At 45.0% G+C, this 20,451-nt stretch overlaps 1 protein-coding gene across 3 annotated transcripts in view; it reads right to left on the bottom strand.

The window, feature by feature from the left end:
- Positions 1 to 2,780: 2,780 nt before the first annotated feature.
- PCYT1B (phosphate cytidylyltransferase 1B, choline) overlaps positions 2,781 to 20,451 on the bottom strand; it is a 147,839-nt gene continuing 130,168 nt past the window's right edge. For all 3 annotated transcript variants that reach the window (XM_061136216.1, XM_061136215.1, XM_061136217.1), the window contains exon 8: positions 2,781 to 6,581. In XM_061136216.1, coding sequence (XP_060992199.1) covers positions 6,369 to 6,581 — 213 coding nt within the window. In that variant the 3' untranslated portion in view covers positions 2,781 to 6,368. The remainder of the gene's footprint in view (positions 6,582 to 20,451) is intronic.

The raw sequence follows: 20,451 nt of genomic DNA, 5'->3' as shown, positions 1-20,451 counted from the left end.
CAAGGCTACTATTGGCTAGGGGAGCTCCTTGATGAGCAAACAAAGCTGAAGGGTGTGGCTCCCCTTTGCCTGGGGGAGGGTATATATAGAGAGAGGTCAGGGGCCCTGGGATCCACTGTGAGAGGCTTAACTATGGCTGATGAGATCTGTATACCAGAAAAGGTTAACATAAATGGAGAAAACACAAACACAGAACAGCTAGCTCCAAGAATCAAAAAGAAAAGGGAACAACGGACTTCTCATCAGTTGAAGACCAGAGACAGAACCAAGGTCAGATGACCCTACCCATGTTCCTCTCCTCCCCACAGATCTCCCCAAGACTCCTATCCTACCCTTGCCAGGCACAAATGCTTGCCTCAAGTCCCATCTCTACGCATGAGGCCCCCTTTCCTATAACATTCCCATCCTCCTCTCCCAAACCAAGGTCCTGCTAACTCGGCCTGATGCCTTTTCAGGTGCAGGAAAACATAAGAGTAGAAAGGACCCCTCAGAAGAAGTCAAGAAAAAAATCTCAACCATCCCCCTCTTATCCAAGAATATCTAACAGAAGCATAAGGCCTATGATATTCATCTGTTACCACAAACTGAAATATCATACAAGCACACGCTGAGCAGGAATAAGCAGCAGTGGAAAATCCAACCATTCAAAGTAACTTCCTGTGCAGATAATAAATGCAGAGGCTGGACCAGAGCACTAGAACGAGCTGTGTCTTTGGAAGCGACAATGAAGAAATGGTCAAAGACAAAGAGACACATCTGAGACCGTCATGGTATATGGATGTTGAATACAATAAAATCAGCTAATTGGAAAAAAATGTGTGTATTTGTGGGTTGGAGGGAAGAAAGGAAGGGAAGAGGCAGGTGTGTGAGGAGGGTGGGAGGTGACGTCCTGGAGGGCTGGGGGCCAGACTGGGAGGATAGCCAGACACTGGAGGATGAGGACTGGCTGAGGACTAAGAACTGGAGATCAGCTTCCTCAGCACTTTGTCCAAAGGACAAAAAGAAAAAGGTCTTTGGTGGTTCCATGTGTGTGGGGTGGAGAGGGAGAGCAATGTCAGAGTCGAGTTACTCTAAATTCAGCCTGTCAAGGACATGTTTGATCTGTGTGGGAAAAGTCAGGTACTGTGGTCTATGAAGGATAGGTATCCTGTTTTTAAATGAATTCCCCTGCTGCCTGCAGGCCTGGTTCTATTTCTTCTAAAGTCTAGGCTAATGTTAGAACTGTTGTTGTTTCAAAGAGCTAGACCATGCCAATGGAGTTAATTGTTGTTTAGTCACTCAGTACTGTCAGACTCTTTGCAACCCCATGAACTGTAGCCCACCAGGCTTCTCTGTCCATGGGATTCTCCAGGCAAGAATACTGGAGTGAGTTGCCATTTCCATCTCCAGGGGATCTTCCTGACCCAGGGATTGAACCTGCATCTCCTCCATTGGTAGGTGGATTCTTTACCACTGAACCATCAGGGAAGCCCACTGAAGTTAATAGAAGCTCCTAAATTCCACTAGTGGAGGGCACCACCACAATGCTGAGAACAACAGTCTGCCTTAATTTGTTGACCTTTAGAATCCTGATTTAGTACCTCTAGCCCCATCTCTCTGCTAGCAGCCCATGAAAGAAGCTTTGCCCCAAAGATGGAAAAGTGGTCAAAATGGCCACACTCCAGTGTTCAGGCCCAGGTGAAAAGCTGTAGGTGGCAAGGTAAGAATGGTGGGTAGAACCCAAGAACCTACAGAGGCTGCAGTGTGAAAGTGGCCCCCTATGCGGTTGGGTGTGGAGGCCCCAGGCCAGCTCTCCAGTCTCTTAGCGAGGGGTGAGCCCTTTGTCATGGCACCGCAGTGACAGCATCATAGCTGGAGAAGTTTAGGGACCAGGAGCCTGCCTCCTGAATTCAGAGACTTCTATGGGCAAAGGAGACCTCAGAAACCATTTCCTCTAATCCCCTCATTTTACAAAAGCAGACACTGAGGTCAGAAAAGTGAAGGGCTTTGACAGAGGTCAGAAAGCAAGTTGGCAGTGAAGCCTACAACTCAGGGTCCTGGCTGGGCCCCTGGCATGACCTCCCCTCCAGGTAAGTGATACTAACCAGCTATTTTCTTATTGAATTATCATTGGTTTACAATATTGTGCTAATCTCTGCTGTATAACAAAGTGACTCAGTTACACACATACTTTTTTTATATTCTTTTCCATTAAAGTTTATCCCAGGAGATTGGATATAGTTCCCTGTGCTGTACAGTAGGACCTTGTTTATCCATCTACTGACCCCAAAATCCCAATCCATCCCTCCGACACCCCCCCCCCCCCCCACTTTGGCAACCACAAGCCTGTTCTCTGTGTCCATGAGTCTGTTTGTTTCATGGATAGGTTTATTTGTGCCATATTTTAGATTCCCTATACAAGTGATAGCATATGGTGTTTGTCTTTCTGATTTACTTTACTTAGTATGACAGTCTAGTTGTGTCCATGTTGCTGAAAATGGCATTATTTTGTTCTTTTTTATGGCTGAGTACTATTCCATTATGTATATACACCATATCTTCTTTATCTACTCATCTGTTAATGGACCTTTAGGCTGTTTCCTTGTCAGGCATGAACTGGCTGGCAGCTCCAGGCTTGGCCCGTGCTGCCCGGCAACAGCCCCATCGTTCAGGGCTGGGCTCAGCTGGGCGGAGGCAGGACCGTGGCTACGCCTCTGCTTTTCCATATTGCACCAGAGCTCGTAAGTAGGAATACACAGCAGCACGCTTTTAAGAAACACAATAAGCAAAAAGTGCAATTCTGCATCCCTTTATTTATAAACAAGTTGAGAATGCCATGTCCTGTTGGGAAGCAGGAGTGGGTTTGGAGCACGGAGAGGGAGGTGCAGAGGTGGGAGAGGGTGGGGGCTGATTCCAGAAGTTCGCATGATTCAGCACCAGAGCAAACGCTTGGGTGTAAGGTCGTGCTTTAACCCAGATGAGTCGTCATCATCTTGTCTTATATGTACAGCATAGTCTGAAGTATGTATGCTCTTCTTATGGCTTTGTCCCGGGACACATTGCAGTGACACAACAAAAAAACTCAAGTCTAGAGAGAAGTAGAAGTTGCAGAATGCCTCATGAGCTCTTTTGTTAAAAGAAGAAAAATCTGATGGCCAAGACTAGTGCTGACCGGATGCCTGGGGAACAGGGACATCTCTGTTCCCTTCGGGCTCATCGGATTCAGCTGAGTCTATATTGCCATCTTGCGTCTCTCTCCCCGGGGCGTGCCTGGCTGATAAGTCCCAAGATGGAGAGGAGGAATCCACGCTCTTCCCGTCCCTCCTGCCAAGGATGGCCTCTCAGTAACTCCAACCTCAGGCCGTCCTGCAGCTGTGTGTCTTCCCCGCAGAGCAGGTCAGAAGGCAGGCTTGGGTCTCGGGATCACTCCTCTTAAAGTTGGTTTCCTTTGCCTTTGCCAAGTCCTGGCCCGTGGGAGCTGGCTTGCCACAAACGGGCCATTCAGTGTGACTCTGACATTACAATTGCCCTGGGTTTTTAGCTGGTGAACATTGGATTTTGGGGTCCCCAGGAGGAAGATGTGACAGCTGATGGAGAAGGGCTGAAATGGGAAAGCTGGGCAGGGGGAACCCACAACCTGCACGGGTACCCACTAACCTTGGCTGTCAGTGAAAGGAAGCCTGCATTCTTCACCTGTTAGGGAGTGAGCGACCCCTGTAAGGGAGCGGACAGGCACCGTGCTCCCACGCTTGCCCTTCTTCACCTATCCTGCCTTCTTCCACAACCTAAATTGCTGTCCTTCAGCCCTCAGTCTGAAGCTTCCTTCCCTGTTTAGAGCAAAAGAACATTTCCTTGCTTTCTGGCATTTCTGCTTACCTCTCGAGCTTGAGTCACACTTGGTACCGTTCCCATGCCAGCCTTGACTCCCTTGGGGCCATGACTGTGGCCAGCCAGCCACCACGTCTCCTCCCAGGCAGGGGAGGAGGGGCAGGGAGAAGCTGGTGGCCAGGATGCAACAAAGATTGGGTTGCAGACTCCCCCATCCCTTCTCATTAATCTTGCAGCCTTGGGAGGGGAGGTATTGTTAACGGTCAGAAGTGGGCCTGGGGTGACACTTGGAACCCGCTTGTGGGTTTGATGGCCTGTCCCTGGCGCTGAATGTGAGTCATGGCGGCAGCACGCGTCAGTGTGATGTGTAAGGCCTGCAAAGTCAGAGGCCGCCTGGTACGTGAATGCCAAGCTGTTTGCTCCGGAGCAGGAATCAGGTAAACATGGGTTTATCTGCTCTGGGCCGGAGCCTAGAACCAGAAAAGGCATTCCCAAGAGAGTTTCTCCTACAGAGGGAGGCCCTCACATGAGTCAAGCATGCAGATTTTCTTGAAGCTTCTCTCCTTCCTCCAGGCACCTCGTTCTCCTTTTCTCTTCCCTTGTTCCCACTGCCTTGTGCAGCTGGCTGCTGCCTCCTGTCAGTGCTTGAGAGACGGGGGCATATGCGGCCAGTGTGCCTGGGGAACACGGTGGGAGAGAGATCACACAGCACAGTGGAAGCACGTGGCCATCCTCTGGGCCTTGATGGCAGCAAGAAATTTTCTTCTCACGCGCCATCTTCCCACCAGCTCTCTGTCCCACATGAATGCTCGACAGAGTTCTGCAAAAACTGCCAGGAACAAGGGAGTGCCCAAGCCAGCTGAGCCTTGTGGCTCCGCTTCCCAACAAACCCTACCATCTCCAGGTGGGCAGGGAGGTAGTTCAACCCCAGTGCAAGGGGAAAGACATGCCACCTTCCTTCCTTGGTTGCCCCATGTGTCTCCCAGAAGGCTGGTCCCCGAGGCCTCTGAAAGGGAGTGTTCCTGTCCCGAGGGATGCTGGGCTCTGCCCGTGTCACTGTTCTGGGCCCCTGGCTCCAATGGCACAGCCAGACGATGCCGCTTCTACCCAGGCGTCTACTCCCACCCCTCGCCTCTACCTGCTCGCGTCTACCCGTGCTTAGCAGATAGCAACATCAGACACCTCGGTGGGAAGGCTTAGCGTCTTCAACCCACTTGAAGCCTCAGGCTGGGAGTAATTACAGGACTGCCTGGCCTGTTCAGAGGCTGAGGCTCCCACTGTGCTCAATGAAACCCCCAGAGCCTTCCTCCACCTGCAACGATGATGGGAGGCCACGAGCACCACCCGCCGATTTCTTGGCTGGGACAAGACATTTCTGCAGGAATGCAGGATGAGCTTTTGACAAGGTGCCCAAGTCCCAAGGGAACCAGGTAGTTCTGAAGGCTGAGGATTTCAGTGGGGTATTAGGGTGGGAGATGGAGAAGGGGACAGTATAAAATGCCGCCACCACTGACTTGTTGCATATGGTACACACCCTGGATGGCGTCTTGGGAGCATACATAGAACAGATATGTGCAGGTAGCACCCCCTATTGGTATACTTTGTGGCTTGGGACATCAAACTGCTGCTTGAGGTCTGCAGAACTATGCACTGGTCAGAAATGGGAAAAGCCATTCCATGACAGCATCCTTGAAGGAGAAGCTTCAGGAAACAGCAACCATCTGCTAAACTCAGAGCCAAAGCAGAGCGGCTCCTTGTGTGTATATGTCTATAGGATGTTCTCTTGCATTTACCAAGACTAAGGTAATTTCTAGAGAACAAGGAAGTCAAACCAATGATGAAAGAGTACAGCCAGGAGAAGACACTAGGCCTTAGGGGGCATTCTCCTGGAAAGAACTGTCCTTGGCATGAGAAGTTGAGGTTCACACTAGGTGACCTGGGATATATCTGGCCTAAAGCAAGGCTTGGTCTAGACGCCACGTTCCTAGAACTGCAAAGGACTGATGCGTTGCAACCTCTGGTCTCAGTGGCTAAACTGAGAAGGCTGGCGTTTGTCTGTAGCTTGACTATTTCAGAAGCACTGTGCCACCTCTACTGGAAATAACTTTATTCTGGCAGCGCTTGGGCGGTAGGAGGCAACGTGCATGGCCCTTAGGAGCTGAAAGGAGCAGACTTCGGGTACAGCTGCTTCCATGGGTGATATACCTGGTGGGGGTGGAAGTAAGGACCAAAGCAGAAGACACCCCACTCAGTGCGAGTCTCCCAGGGGTGCTCTGCCTCTTTCCTTAGCAAGGTTAAAGAAGGGTGGTTCTAGATGATGCTAAGAAGGTCTGTATAGGTTGCCCGCCTGGAAACTTCCATGCAGAGCCTGGGTTTGGGGCAGAGTGGAGACTGAGGGGGAGCTGGTCCCGAGGGGAGCTATGTCGTGGGCTGAGCTGCAGCGCCAGCGACTGTTGCCCTCCCCCCGCAGGGCGTCCCCTATGCCCCCGCCCTGCACCCCCCCTGCCCCATGTGGTGGGGGCTCTCGTGTGGCGGGGGCTCTGGTTGTCAGGCAGCAGCCTTTACTTCTCATCCTCATCCCCCTCACTCATGCTGCTCATGGAGGCTGAGGCGGCTTTAGGTGAGGAGGGGGGTGAGGGTTTGTGTGGGAGCCACGAGAAGGTGGGCGACGGGGAGCGGGAAGGGGACCGGCTCCTGGTGGGGCTGCTCACAGGGCTCTGCTTCGGGGACAAGGCGTGCAGCATCCGGCTGCTCCTCTCCTGGAACATCTGCTTCTAGAGAGAGAAGGGAGAGAAGGCATGTGTTAAAGGAGCCGTGTGCAGAGCAGGGAAATGAACAAGGCAGGAAGGATGGGAGCACATACAAACACAGGCTAGTACGACAGCCTGTGTCCCCCAGACTGTCTCGGGGCAGGGGCGGGCGGTGCTGAGTGAGATTCCGGGGCAGGAAGATGCTGCCACATCCGATTATTATCACGGCTGGTTCTTGGAAGTCATCCCTTCTCACCGCCTGTTCCCCTTCTCCCAATCTGACTGCTGTCTGTGATGTGCCGGGTAGAAGGGCTGCGGGAAATACAGCAAAAACCCCTCTCCTCATGGGAAGGAGGGAAGAATCACACAGGAAACAAAAAATGAGTATGTCAGATGAAACTATGATCTAGGAGAAAAAGCAAAAGAGGTTAGCAGATTGGGGTGGGGCCCGGGCAGGTGGATGGGCGGCAACTGTGAGTTGAGCAGAGGCCTGAAAGAGGTGATGGGGAGGGGACCAGGGGCATGGAAATCAGGGAGAAGCACGTTCCAGACAGAACCCCGAGAAGGGAGCACATGGTACATGTCCCGGGACAAGCCAGGAGGGTGAGTAGGGGCATGTGTGGGTGTGGCCTGGTGTAAACTTGGCCTTTGAGGAGTAGAGAAGGCTCTGGAGAGTTCCTTTAGCTCTGGAGTTCTGAGCAAAAGAAAAACACGGACTTATGGTTGAAAGGGGACCCCTGTGGCTGCTGTGCTGGGAACAAATGACAGTGAAGAGCCCTCAGTAAGAACCTGAGGGGATGATGGCACCCTGGACTAGGATGACAGCCGCGAGCATGGTGAGAAATGGCTAGAAGTATGGTATGATTTTTTTTCCTCTTGTTTTATTAAGGTTTACTTAATAATTTCTTTTTTTAAAATTTTGTATTATTTATTTATTTTTTTAAGGTTTACTTAATAATTTCCAGTTAAGCTTCTTAATGTACAGTTCTGAGAGTTTTGATAAATGCCTTCCGTTTTGTGACTACCACTACCATCGAGTTACTGAGATCATTTGTAGTCACCCCCCCCCCGCACCCCAGGCTTGGGCCGCAGAAGTGTTTTCTGTCCCTAGAGTTTTGCCTTTTGCGGAATGTCATCTAAATGGAATCATGCGGTATTTGGTGGTGGTGGTTTAGTCGCTTGCTTGTGTCTGATTCTTTGCAACCCCATGGACTGCAGCCTGCCAGACTCCTCTGTCCATGGGATTTCCCAGCAAGAGTACTGAAGTGGGTTGCCATTCCCTTCTCCAGGGGATCTTTCCGACCCAGGGATCGAACCCTGTCTTCTGCATTTCAGGCATATTCTTTACTGACTGAGCCACCAGAGAAGCCGGGTATATGGTCTGGCTCCATTTTGAAAGTGGAGGAGCCAACAGGACTCGTGACAGATGGGATGTGGGGTGTGGGAGGAAGCAGAATCAAATGACTAGTTTCTGGCCCATGAAACAAGAAAGCTGATACCACTGGCTGGTGTAGGAGACCATGGGGCTGGAGGAGGTCAGGGTGATAAGATGGCTTTCCCAGTTTGGGACCGCCAGTGACTGTTGCCTAATGCTTTCAGAGCCAAGCTCTTCTGCAACACTGTCCTCTAGCCTCTGGGGAACCTAGTCCTGGCACTGGGCCCCTGCCCATCTGCCCTCCTGCCTCAGCCCTCGAAAACTCTGTTCCCCATGCCCGAGCATCCTCCCCAGGCTGCCTGGGCTCTGTGCTCTAGTTTGTCATCACTGCTCCTTGTAGAGCCTCAGCCCCCAGCTGCTTGCTCTAATCCTCTGCTCTAAACTGGCCCTGAGAGCCAATTCTCCTGCTAGCCCTCTTAGACTTTGCTTATCATTTGAGCTTTTCATTTTACAAACTACTACTGAGACCTTGGGGACCGGTGCTGTTACAAGAAGGGGAAGAAAAGGGTAATTTGGTGGTCACATCCAAACTGGGGCTTCAGTGACATGGGGAAGAAGGGGTGGAAAGGGGCGTTGAGTCCCTGGGACTGGCTTTCCAAGCGGAGGGTGCTAGGTAGGCAGTGCTAAGCATAACTGCTTGGCTCGACTGGACCTCCCAGTGCCTATAGGGTAACAGTAGTTGAAGCTAGAGCACCAGGATTTCTCCAGAAGAGCCCCGGAAGATTGTAATCAATAGAGGGGTATGGTAAGATTCACAATGTAGAAATACCTTTGGGTGTGGGAGCATAAAAGCAAAGAAAGAAACCATTAAAAAAAAAAGATTAGTGTTTGGCTATATAAAAATTGAAAACTTCTATACATCTATTTCTGCTTCATTGACTATGCCAAAACCTTTGACTGTGTGGATCACAATAAACTGTGGAAAATTCTGAAAGAGATGGGAATACCAGACCACCTGACCTGCCTCCTGAGAAATCTGTATGCAGGTCAGGAAGCAACAGTTAGAACTGGACATGGAACAACAGACTGGTTCCAAATAGGAAAAGGAGTACTTCAAGGCTGTATATATTACCCTGCTTATTTAACTTATATGCAGAGTACATCATGAGAAACGCTGGGCTGGATGAAGCACAAGCTGGAATCAAGACTGACAGGAGAAATATCAGTAACTTCAGAAATGCAGATGACACCACCCTTATGGCACAAAGTGAAGAAGAACTAAAGAGCCTCTTGATGAAAGTGAAAGAAGACAGTGAAAAAGTTGGCTTAAAGCTTAACATTCAGAAAACTAAGATCATGGTATCTGGTCCCATCACTTCATGGCAAATAGATGGGGAAATAGTGGCAGACTTTATTTTGGAGGGCTCCAAAATTACCACAGATGGTGACTGCAGTCATGAAATTAAAAGACGCTTACTCCTTGGAAGGAAAGTTATGACCAACCTAGATAGCATATTAAAAAGCAAAGATATTACTTTGCCAACAAAGGTCCATCTAGTCAAGGCTATGGTTTTTCATTAGTCATGTATGGATATGAGAGTTGGACTATAAAAAAAGCTGAGTGCCAAAGAATTGATGCTTTTTGTATATTATCTATGGTGAAACAGATCACCGGCCCAGGTGGGATGCATGAGACAGGTGCTCGGGAAAGGTGCACTGGGAGGACCCAGGGGAATCGGGTGGGGGAGGGGAGGTGGGAGGGGGGATCGGGATGGGGAATACATGTAACTCCATGGCTGATTCATGTCAATGTATGACAAAACCCACTGCAATGTTGCGAAGTAATTAGCCTCCAACTAATAAAAATAATTGAAAAAAAAAAAAAGAATTGATGCTTTTGAACTGTGGTGTTGGAGAAGACTCTTGAGAGTCCCTTGGACTGCAAGGAGATCCAACCAGTCCAGCCTAAAGGAGATCAGTGCTGAGTGTTCATTGGAAGGACTGATGTTGAAGCTGAAACTCCAATACTTTGGCCACCTGATGCGAAGAGCTGACTCATTTGTAAAGACTCTGATGCTGGGAAAGATGGAAAGCAGAAGGAAAAGGGGACGACAGAGGATGAGATGGCTGGATGGCATCACTGACTCAATGGACATGATTTTGGGTAAACTTCGGGAGTTGGTGATGGACATGGAGGCCTGGCGTGCTGCAGTCCATGGGGTCTCAAAGAGTTGGACACGACTGAGTGACTGAACTGAACTGAACTGATATCTCAAAAAAACAACAACAACAAACCACTGTCACTATGAAATAAGGTAAAAGGCTAAAAGGCAAATGAAGAAAAGGGAAAAATTTTTTGCAACATTTAAATACAAACTAAGCAGCCTGGTATATAAACAGAGTTTACAACCCAAAAGAAAATAATGAGCATTTGGCACATATAGGTAATTCACAAAAGACTTATAAATGAACTATAAAAAAATGTTTGGCATTACTAATAAACAAATGCAAAGTGACTGATATGAGAAACCTTTTTTTCTATACTGGATTGCTAAAAATATCTTTCACCTTCCCAACCTTTTAAAACTTTTTCCAGTTTTGAGATATAGTTGACATACAGCACTATATACATTTAAGGTGTACAAGATAATAATTTCATTTAAATTGTGAAGTGATTGCTACAGTAAGGTTAGTTAATATCCATCATCTCATGGATACAAATTTTTTTTTCCATGTGATGAACTCTTAGGATGTACTCTCAGAACCTGCATATATAGCACACACACTGTTAACTATAGTGATCATGTTGTACATTACATTCCCAGTACTTACCTCATAATTGGAACTTTGTACCTTTTGACCCTTTTTCTGCAATTTCCTCTTCCCATACTCCCTACCTCTGGTAAACACAAATCAGTCAATGAGATCATACAGTATTTGTCATTCTCTGACTTATTTCACTTGGCATAATGCCCTCAAGGTCCATCTATGTTACCACAAATGGCAGGATTTCTTTTCTATGGATGAGTAATAATCCATTATACTATATACAGACACACACCACAACTTTATCCATCCATCCATCAGTGGACACTGAGGCTGTTTCCATGTCTTGGCTATTGTAAATATTGCTGCTATGAACCTGAGTTTTCATTTCCTGCAGATAAAACAGCTGACTCTTGAACAGTATAAGGGGGTAGGGGTGCTGACCCTCTGTGAAGTAAAAAAAATCCATGTATAACATTATAGTTTGGCACTCTGTATCTGTGGTTCTACATTTGTGGATTCAACCAACTGTGGATCATGTAGTACTTTAGTATTTAATACTGAAAAAGCAATCCAAGTGTAAGTGGACCCATGTTGTTCAAACCCATGTTGTTCAAGGGTCAACTGTATTCCCACAAGTGGAATTTCTGGATCATATTTTGAATTTTTTGAGGAACCTTCATAATGTTTCCATAGTGGCTGTACCAGTTGACAGTCCCACCAACAGTGCACAAGGGATCCCTTTTCTCTACATACTTCAGAGCATTTGTTACCTTTTGTCTTTTTAAATGCCAACCACTAGCATCACTGACTCAATGGACATGAGTTTGAACAAACTCTGGGAGATGGTGAACGACAAGGAAGCCTGGTGTGCTGCAGTCCAGGGGGTTGCAGAGAGTCGGACACAACTTAGGGACTGAACAAGTCTAACAGGCATGAGGTAATCTCTCTTTGTGGTTTCAACTTGCATTTCCCTATTGATTTAGTGATGTTGAACATGTTTTCATGTACTTGTTCACCATTTGTATATCTTTTTTGGAAAAATGTCTATTCAGGTCCTTTGCCCATTTTTAAACTGGATTACTTGGTTTTTCGCTACTCAATTGTATGAGTTCTTTATATATTTTAGATGTTAACACCTTATCAGATATATGGTTTGTAAACTTTTTTCCCCTTTCTGTAGGCTGTCTTTTAAATTTATAGATGGTTTCTTTGGCCATGCAGAAGCTTTTTAGTTTGATGTAGTCTCATTTATTTTGTTGCTTGTGCTTTAGGTGTCCAACCCGAAAATCATGGCTAAGACTCATGTCAAGGAGTTTTTCTCTGATATTTTCTACTGGGAATTTTATGGATTATGATCTTACATTAAAATCTTTAATCTATTTCAAGTTAATTTTTGTGGAGCTATACGATAGAGGTCTACTTTCATTCTTTTACCTGTGACTATCCAATTTTCCAGCACCGTTTATTGAAGATAATTGTCTTTTCTCTATTAAGTATTCTTGGCTCCCTTGCATGGGTTTACTTCTGGGCTCTCAATTCTGTTTTGTTGGCCTGTGTGTCTGTTTCTATGCCACTACCATACTATTTTGATTAGTATAGCTTTACAGTACAGCTTGAAAGCGAGAAGTATGATGCCCTCTCAGTTTTTCTTTCTCAAGATTGCTTTGGCTGTCTGGGTGGTGTCTTTTGTGATTTCATATACATTTTAGGACTTTTTTTTAAAATATTTCTGTGGAAAAAAAATGCCATTGGAATCTTGATCAGAATTGCATTGAATCTATAGATGGCTTTGGGTAGTACAGACATTTTAACAATTCTTTCAATCTATTAACGTGAGTTATCTTTCCATTTATTGGTGTCTTCTTGGATTTCTTTCATCAGTGTCTTGTAGTCTTCAGTGCACAGATCTTTTACCTCCTCCCCAAGTGAGGCTGTAGGTTGGGCTCCATAGTTTGCTGGGTTTTCTGGTCAGGATTACTAGGTGCTGAGGACTGGTACTACACTCAGCAGCTGGTGGGGCTATGAATTAGCTTCTCTTTCTTGGTAGGGCAACAGAATAGGCCCCAGGGCTTGTACAGCTTGTTTTTAGAGGCCTGAGTAAGGCAAGACTGTGTACTGAATTCCCTGGCCAGACAGGGCCATCAGTTTTGCTTTCTGTTCAAGTGCTGTTAGATGGGCTAGGCAGCTTCCCGTGTGCTTCAGGGCCATGGTCGGGTGGGCTGCACACTGTATTCAGCAATGAGTGGGGCTGTGAATTAGCTTCCCTTCCCAGGCATGGTGGGAGAATCAGCCTGAAGGCTGGAGCGGCGCTTTGTCTTTGTGGTCCTTATTGAAGCTGATCTGCATCCTCAGTTCCCTGGCTCAGCAGTGCCACCGGCTGTCTGCTGGGCTCTGCTCAAGTACTGCTGGACTGGGCAGCTCCCCAGGTGTTCTGCCCAGGCGTTCTGGGTGGGTGGGGCTGGGAGCTTCACCCAGCAGTGACTGGGGGCTAGAACTCAGCTCCTCGTCATGAGTGAGGACAGACAAGGCTTCAGGGCCCAAAGATTTTGTTTGAAGACCCACATTGGACTGACTTGGGCCACTGAGTTCCCAGGTCAGATGGCACCAATGACTTGACTCTGCAGATGAAGTACAGCGGCTGGCTGGGGCTACTGCTTGGGCTCTGCAGGTAGGAACTCGGTTTGCCAAGATCACAGTGCTGGCCTCTCCCCACATCTCTGACATGATGAGATTCTCAGTAATCAAGCCCTTTTGATTCCTCTGCAGTCTTCCTGGGGTAAGACCAGAGTGGGTCTCGCGAGAAAGACCTCAGGCACAACAATTCCCCAGCAGTTATTTTCCCTTTTTAAGTTCTAGCTCATAAACTTTTAAGGAGCTCAGATCTCCTCCAGCAGACACCAACAGAGATGCCTTGCTGATCACTGAGATCCTTTCCAGATTTAAAATTCCAAAATGCTACAAATACACCAATTATTTACCTTCCATTAAAGGCATTGATAATTCTGTCAAATGACACCCAAACCCCTCAAAATCAGACAGAAAAAAATGCTGTAGTACAACAGCATTAACTTAGATTAAGCCCAAAAGGATAGGGTGGCCTATTATTAAGAGCGACAGAAAAAAAAAATCCTTGAAATTTGAGCAGGCACTTTAAAATATGTTTTTATTACTGTAATCCTTAGGTATATTTTTAGAGGCAGCCATTAGCCCTCCTGCTGTTAATGGATTGTCAGCATTTCCATTAGAAGCCCGCTTTCAAAGAATCTACAACTTGTCTACTATAGTTTGACTCTAGCTCATAACTGAATATTCTGCCTAAGGGGATGAAATGATTTGAATCCTTAATGATAAACTGTAGGGTCACACTTCATACAATGCAATATCCATGCAAAACAACTTTGGGTCTTGATTTGCAAACTCTCTGATCTGTTGTTTCTGGTGCATTTTGAAGGGTGGTTCCCCTGCAAAGGAGCTGAATTGAATCTGGTCAGGAGACAGTTTGTAATAAGCTTCCTGGGAAGAAAAGCACTTTAGAACTATAACAAATAATGAAGACCATGGCATAGCATTTTCAAAGAGAAATGGTATTTATATTCAGTCTTTTGCTGTATTAAGAGGTTTTCATTTATAAAGTTTTCTCCCAAGAAAATAATCCCATTTGTAGTCCTGTACACATGACGGTAATTTTCTGTTTCCTCTCCTACAACGTTTTCCTTTTTAAGAAGTTCTTAATATCTGGTGAGGCAGTAAATGACTTGACAAATGCCTTTATAGGTTTCAGGGTTTCAGATATAGTCTGGCAAATCCACCAAAAAGGAAATAAAAATATCCTAGCTACGTATGGTTTGGACCTCTGGTAATCAAGATGGAACTCAAGAAGAGTTCAAATCATGAGTTCCAATCAATAACAACTCGCCCTGAAACACTGCCTGGCACATCCCTGGTGCCAGGCACTATTAAAAAGGACTTTAAAGTATGTGACAATTTAATCCTTCCAACAACCCAAGGAAGTGGCTGAGAGGTAAGTGAACTTGCCCACAGCTCTCCAGCTATGAATTAAAGCCCTACTCGTGACTAGCTCTCCGTAACTTCCATGGTTAGAAGCTTTTCATGTTTACTTGTGTTTTACTTGAGTATTTGTTGGCAGACAAAGTTTTCAAACTGTCTAAAAGACGAGTGGGAAATCTAATTCAGATCCACAAACTGAATTTTATATTTCATTTCTCAAAATCAAAAGTCTTAATAGTTAGCAATGCCATTAGAATGGCTATTATAAGAAACAAATAGAAAACAAGTGCTGAAGAAGATGTGGAGAAATCAGAACCTTTGTACATTGTGGAGGGAATGTAAAATGGTGCAGCCACCATGGAAAACAGTATGGCAGTTCCTCAAAATAAAAAGAATTATCATATGCTTCAGCAATTCTACTCCTGGGTGTACACTCAAAAGACTTGAAAGTAGAGACTGAAATAGATATTTGTATAGCTAATGTTCACAGCCATAAAGCAGAAACAATCTAAATCTCCATTGATGGATAAATGGATAAACAAAATGAGGTATGTATAAATAAATGTATATGTGTGTATATATGTGTATGCACATACTTATGATGGAATTTTTTTAGCTATTATGGGGTAAAGTATTGCTCTGATGGTGTTGAAAAGAAACATTTTGTCTGTTACAGAATATTATGGAGGGTTTTCCTGGCATGGAGAATCTGAAGGCTGACCAATGATGCATTGCTTCAAGAAACATTTACTGACAACACACTATGTATGGTTTGAGGATTAAGCTGTTTTGTTATAAGACTATGATACAGTTTGGGATGTATTTCACTCTCAAAATCATTGCAATTTGGGTTACTCTATGGTAGGAAAATTTTCTCAATTGCCATCATAACATGGGGTTCAATTTAATCCAAATTCTGGCTATTTGATATTTATGATGAAAAGGTTTGTTTTACCAAAGAAGTGGACTGAAATCTACTTTGTTGAGCTAACTAGATTTTGAGAGAGCTGATAACACCAACCATCAGCATCCCAATATATAAATTCCAAGAAATTTGGGGATGTGAGATATTAATTTTAGGCCAAGTATTTTCCTTAAATCTTTCAAAAAATACAGAGTTGACTTGCCTCGGAAATCAGGGAAGTTGAAATTCTTTTTGCACTTTGATGGAGCTTCCAAATGTTTATAACTCTACCACTCTTCTATTTCAAAAGGTACAATAAAATGAGTTGAATGCTATCCTATATTTCTAAAATCTTTCCACTACAAAGTTTCACAGTAGTGTGGTTTCATCTGTTACTTTAAAAATGTTAAGGATTTGATTGGACTTCATTTCTTATACAGGCTATTAAATCAAATGTGCTAGGGTGTATTGGTTACCTGCAGTGTGTACAGATGTTTCTAGTTCCTGATTTTGATTTTGAAGGTGGCAGCTCCTAGTTATGATTTTAAATTTTATTTCTGATCCTGCAAAGTATGTTACATCACAGGAAAAGAAATGCAAATCAAAACCACAATGAGATATCACGCCAAAGTGGTGAGAATGGCCACCATCAAAAAATGTACAAAGAGTACTCTTGGTAAGAATGTCAATTGTCATAGACTGTGGAGAAAAACATGGAGGTTCCTGAAAAACTACAAATAAAGTGTTGCTAAGAATATAAACTATTAGTTAATTTACTGGAGGGTACAGCTGAATTGGAGATTGGAGGTGAAATAAAAAGTACTGGAAACCAACTTGCCTAGATCTGGTCCCTGTACCTCTCCTTAGCTCTCCTTCAGTTCAGTTGCTCAGTCATGTCTAACTCTTTGTGAACCCATGGACTATAGCACGCCAGGCTTCCATCACCAACTCATGTCCATTAAGTTGGTGATGCCATCCAGCCATCTCATCCTCTGTCATCCCCTTCTCCTCCCGCCTTCAATCTTTCCCAACATCAGGGTCTTTTCCAAGGAGTCAGTTCTTTGCATCAGGTGGCCAAAGTATTAGAGCTTTAGGTTCAGCATCAGTCCTTCCAATGAATATTTGGGCCTGATTTCCTTTAGGATGGACTGGTTGGATCTCTTTGCAGTCCAAGGGACTCTCAAGAATCTTCTCCAATACCACAGTTCAAAAGCATCAATTCTTCAGCACTCAGCTTTGGTCTAACTCTCACATCCATACATGACTGCTGGAAAAACCATAGCTTTGACTAGACAGACTTTTGTCAGCAAAGTAATGTCTTTGCTTTTTAATATGCTGTCTAGGTTGGTCATAGCTTTTCTTCCAAGGAGCAAGTGTCTTTTAATTTCATGGCTGCACTCACCATCTGCAGTGATTTTGGAGCCCCCCAAAATAAAGTCTCTCACTGTTTCCATTGTTTCTCTATCTATTTGCCATGAAGTGATGGGACTGGATGCCATGATCCTCGTTTTTTGAATGTTGAGTGTTAAGCCAGCTTTTTCACTCTCCTCTTTCACTTTCATCAAGAGGCTCTTTAGTTCCTCTTCTCTTTCTGCCATAAGGGTGGTGTCATCTGCATATCTGAAGTTATTGATATTTCTCCCAGCAATCTTGATTCCAGCTTGTGCTTCATCCAGCCCAGCATTTAGCATGATATACTCTGCATATAAGTTAAATAAGCAGGGTGATAATATACAGCCTTGACATACTCCTTTCCCAATTTGGAACCAGTCCATTGTTCCATGTCTGGTTTTAACTGTTGCTTCTTGACCTGCATACAGATTTCTCAGGAGGCAGGTAAGGTGGTCTGGTATTCCCATCTCTTGAAGAATTTTCCACAGTTTGATGTGATCCACACGGCCAAAGGCTTTGGCGTAGTCAATAAAGCAGAGGTATATGTTTTTCAGGAACTCTCTTGCTTTTTCAATGATCCAGTGGATGTTGGCAATTTGATCTCTGGTTCCTCTGCCTTTTCTAAATCCAGCTTGAACATCTGCAGGTTATCAGTTTATGTACTGTTGAAGCCTCACTTGGAGAATTTTGAGCATTACTTTGCTAGCATGTTAAATGAGTGCAATTGTGCTGTAGTTTGAATATTCTTTGGCATTGCCTTTATTTAGGATTGGAATGAAAACTGACCTTTTCCAGGCCTGTGGCCACTGCTGAGGTTTCCAAATTTGCTGACATATTGAGTGCAGCACTTTCACAGCATCATCTTTTAGGACTTGAAATAGCTCAGCTGGAATTCCATCACCTCCACTAGCTTTGTTCATAGTGATGTTTCCTAAGGCCCACTTGACTTCAGACTTCAGGATGTCTGGCTCTAGGTGAGTGATCACACTATCGTGGTTATCTGGGTCATGAAGATCTTTTTTTTTTTTTTTAAGATCTTTTTTGTATAGTTCTTCTGTGTATTCTTGCCACCTCTTCTTAATATCTTCTGCTTCTGTTAGGACCATACCATTTCTGTCCTTTATTGTATTCATGTTTGCATGAAATGTTCCCTTGGTATCTTTAATTTTCTTGAAGAGATATCTAGTCTTTCCCATTCTATTGTTTTCTTCTGTTTCTTTGCACTGATCACTGAGGAAGGCTTTCTTATCTCTCCTTGCTATTCTTTGGAACTCTGCATTCAGATGGGTATAGTTTTCCTTTTCTCCTTTACCTTTCGCTTCTCTTCTTTTCTCAGCTATTTGTAAGGCCTCCTCAGACAACCATTCTGCCTTTTTGCATTTCTTTTTCTTGGGGATGGTCTTGATCACTGCCTCCTGTACAATGTCACGAACCTCCATCCATAGTTCATCAGGCACTCTATCAGATCTTATCCCTTGAATCTATTTGTCACTTTCACTGTATAATCATAAGGTATTTGATTTAGGTCATACCTGAATGGTCTAGTGGTTTTCCCTACTTTCTTCAATTTAAATCTGAATTTGGTAATAAGGAGTTCATGATCTGAGCCACAGTCAGCTCCCAGTCTTGTTTTTGCTGACTGTATAGAGCTTCTCCATCTTCAGCTGCAAAGAATATAATCAATCTGATTTTGGTGTTGACCATCTGGTGATGTCCATGTGTAGAGTCGTCTGTCTTGTTGGAAGAGGGTGTTTGCTACGACCAGTGTGTTCTCTTGGCAAAACTCTGTTAGCCTTTGCCCTGCTTCATTTTGTACTCTAAGGCCAAACTTGTCTGCTACTCCAGATAGCTCTTGATTTCCTACTTCTGCATTCCAGTCCCCTATGATAAAAAGGATATCTTTTTTTGGTGTTAGTTCTAGATAGTATTGTAGGTCTTCATAGAATTGTTCAACTTCAACTTCTTCGGCATTAGTGGTCGGGGCATAGACCTGGATTACCGTGATATTGAATGGGTTACCTTGGGGACAAACAAAGATCATTCTGTCATTTTTGAGATTGCACCCAATTACTGCATTTCGGACTCTTTGTTGATGATGAGGGCTACTCCGTTTCTTCTGAGGGATTATTTCCCACAGTAGTAGATGTAATGGTCATTTGAATTAAATATGCCCATTCCCGTCCATTTTAGTTCACTGATTCCTAAAATGTCTATGTTCACTCTTGCCATCTCCTGTTTGACCACTTCCAATTTACCTTGATTCATGGACCTAACATTCCAGGTTCCCATGCAATATTGTTCTTTACAGCATAGGATTTTACTTCCATCACCAGTCACATCCACAACTGGTTATTGTTTTTGCTTTGGCTCCATCCCTTCATTCTTTCTGGAGTTATTTCTCCACTGATCTCCAGTAGCATATTGGGCACCTACCAACCTGGGGAGTTCATCCTTCAGTGTCATATCTTCTTTTTGCCTTTTCATACTGTTGATGGGGTTCTCAAGGCAAGAATACTGAAGTGGTTGGCCATTCCCTTCTCCCATGAACCATGTTTTGTCAGATCTCTCCACCATGACCCGTCCATCTTGGGTGGCCCTACATGTCATGGCTCATAGTTTCATTGAGTTAGACAAGGCTGTGACCCATGTGATCAGATTGGTTAGTTTTCTGTGATTGTGCTTTTCATTCTGTGTGCCCTCTGATGAATAAGGATAAGAGGCGTATGGAAGCTTCCTGATGGGAGAGACTGACTGAGGGGGAAACTGGGTCTTGTTCTGATGGGTGGGGCCATGCTCAGTAAATCTTTAATCCAGTTTTTTGTGTTTGGCTGCTGTTCCCTCCCAGTTGTTTGGCTTGAGCCCAAACTGTTGACTCACACCGCCACCTGAGATTCCTGGACACTCACGGGAAACTCTGACTCAGTCTCCTACTGGACTACAAAGTCAAATTCCAGGAGGTTCTAAGTCCCTTTGATGGATCCCCAGCTTGGGAAATCTGTTGTGGGTCGTCTGTTTGGCGGCTCTATGGTGGGGCTAAGGGCGACCTCCAAGAGGGATTTGGCCACACACTGGGTAACCCAGGTTTGCTGTAGTCAGAGACCCTGTCCCACAGCAGGCCACTACTAAACACTATTAAGTCTCCTTAGCTCTCCTTAGAACACTATGAGTCAGAGTAAGTCAGTCTCCTTAGCTCTTCTTAGGTCTCCTAAGCTCTCCTTAGCAAATATAGGTCAGAGCAAGGAAGTCTCCTTAGTTCCCCTTAGCGCACTATAGGTCAGAGTATGTAAGTTTCCATAGCTCTCCTTTGAACACCATAAGTCAGAGTAAGCAAGTCTCCTTAGTTTTTCTTAGACCACTATACATCAGAGTGAGCAAGTCTCCTTAGCTCTCTTAGAACACTATAGTTCAGAGTAAGTAAGTCTCCTTAGCTCTCTCTTAGCTTGCTT

The sequence above is a fragment of the Dama dama genome, chromosome X, assembly GCF_033118175.1.
Source record: "Dama dama isolate Ldn47 chromosome X, ASM3311817v1, whole genome shotgun sequence".
NCBI classification, from domain to species: domain Eukaryota; kingdom Metazoa; phylum Chordata; class Mammalia; order Artiodactyla; family Cervidae; genus Dama; species Dama dama.
This window is presented reverse-complemented; position numbering and strand designations above follow the sequence as displayed.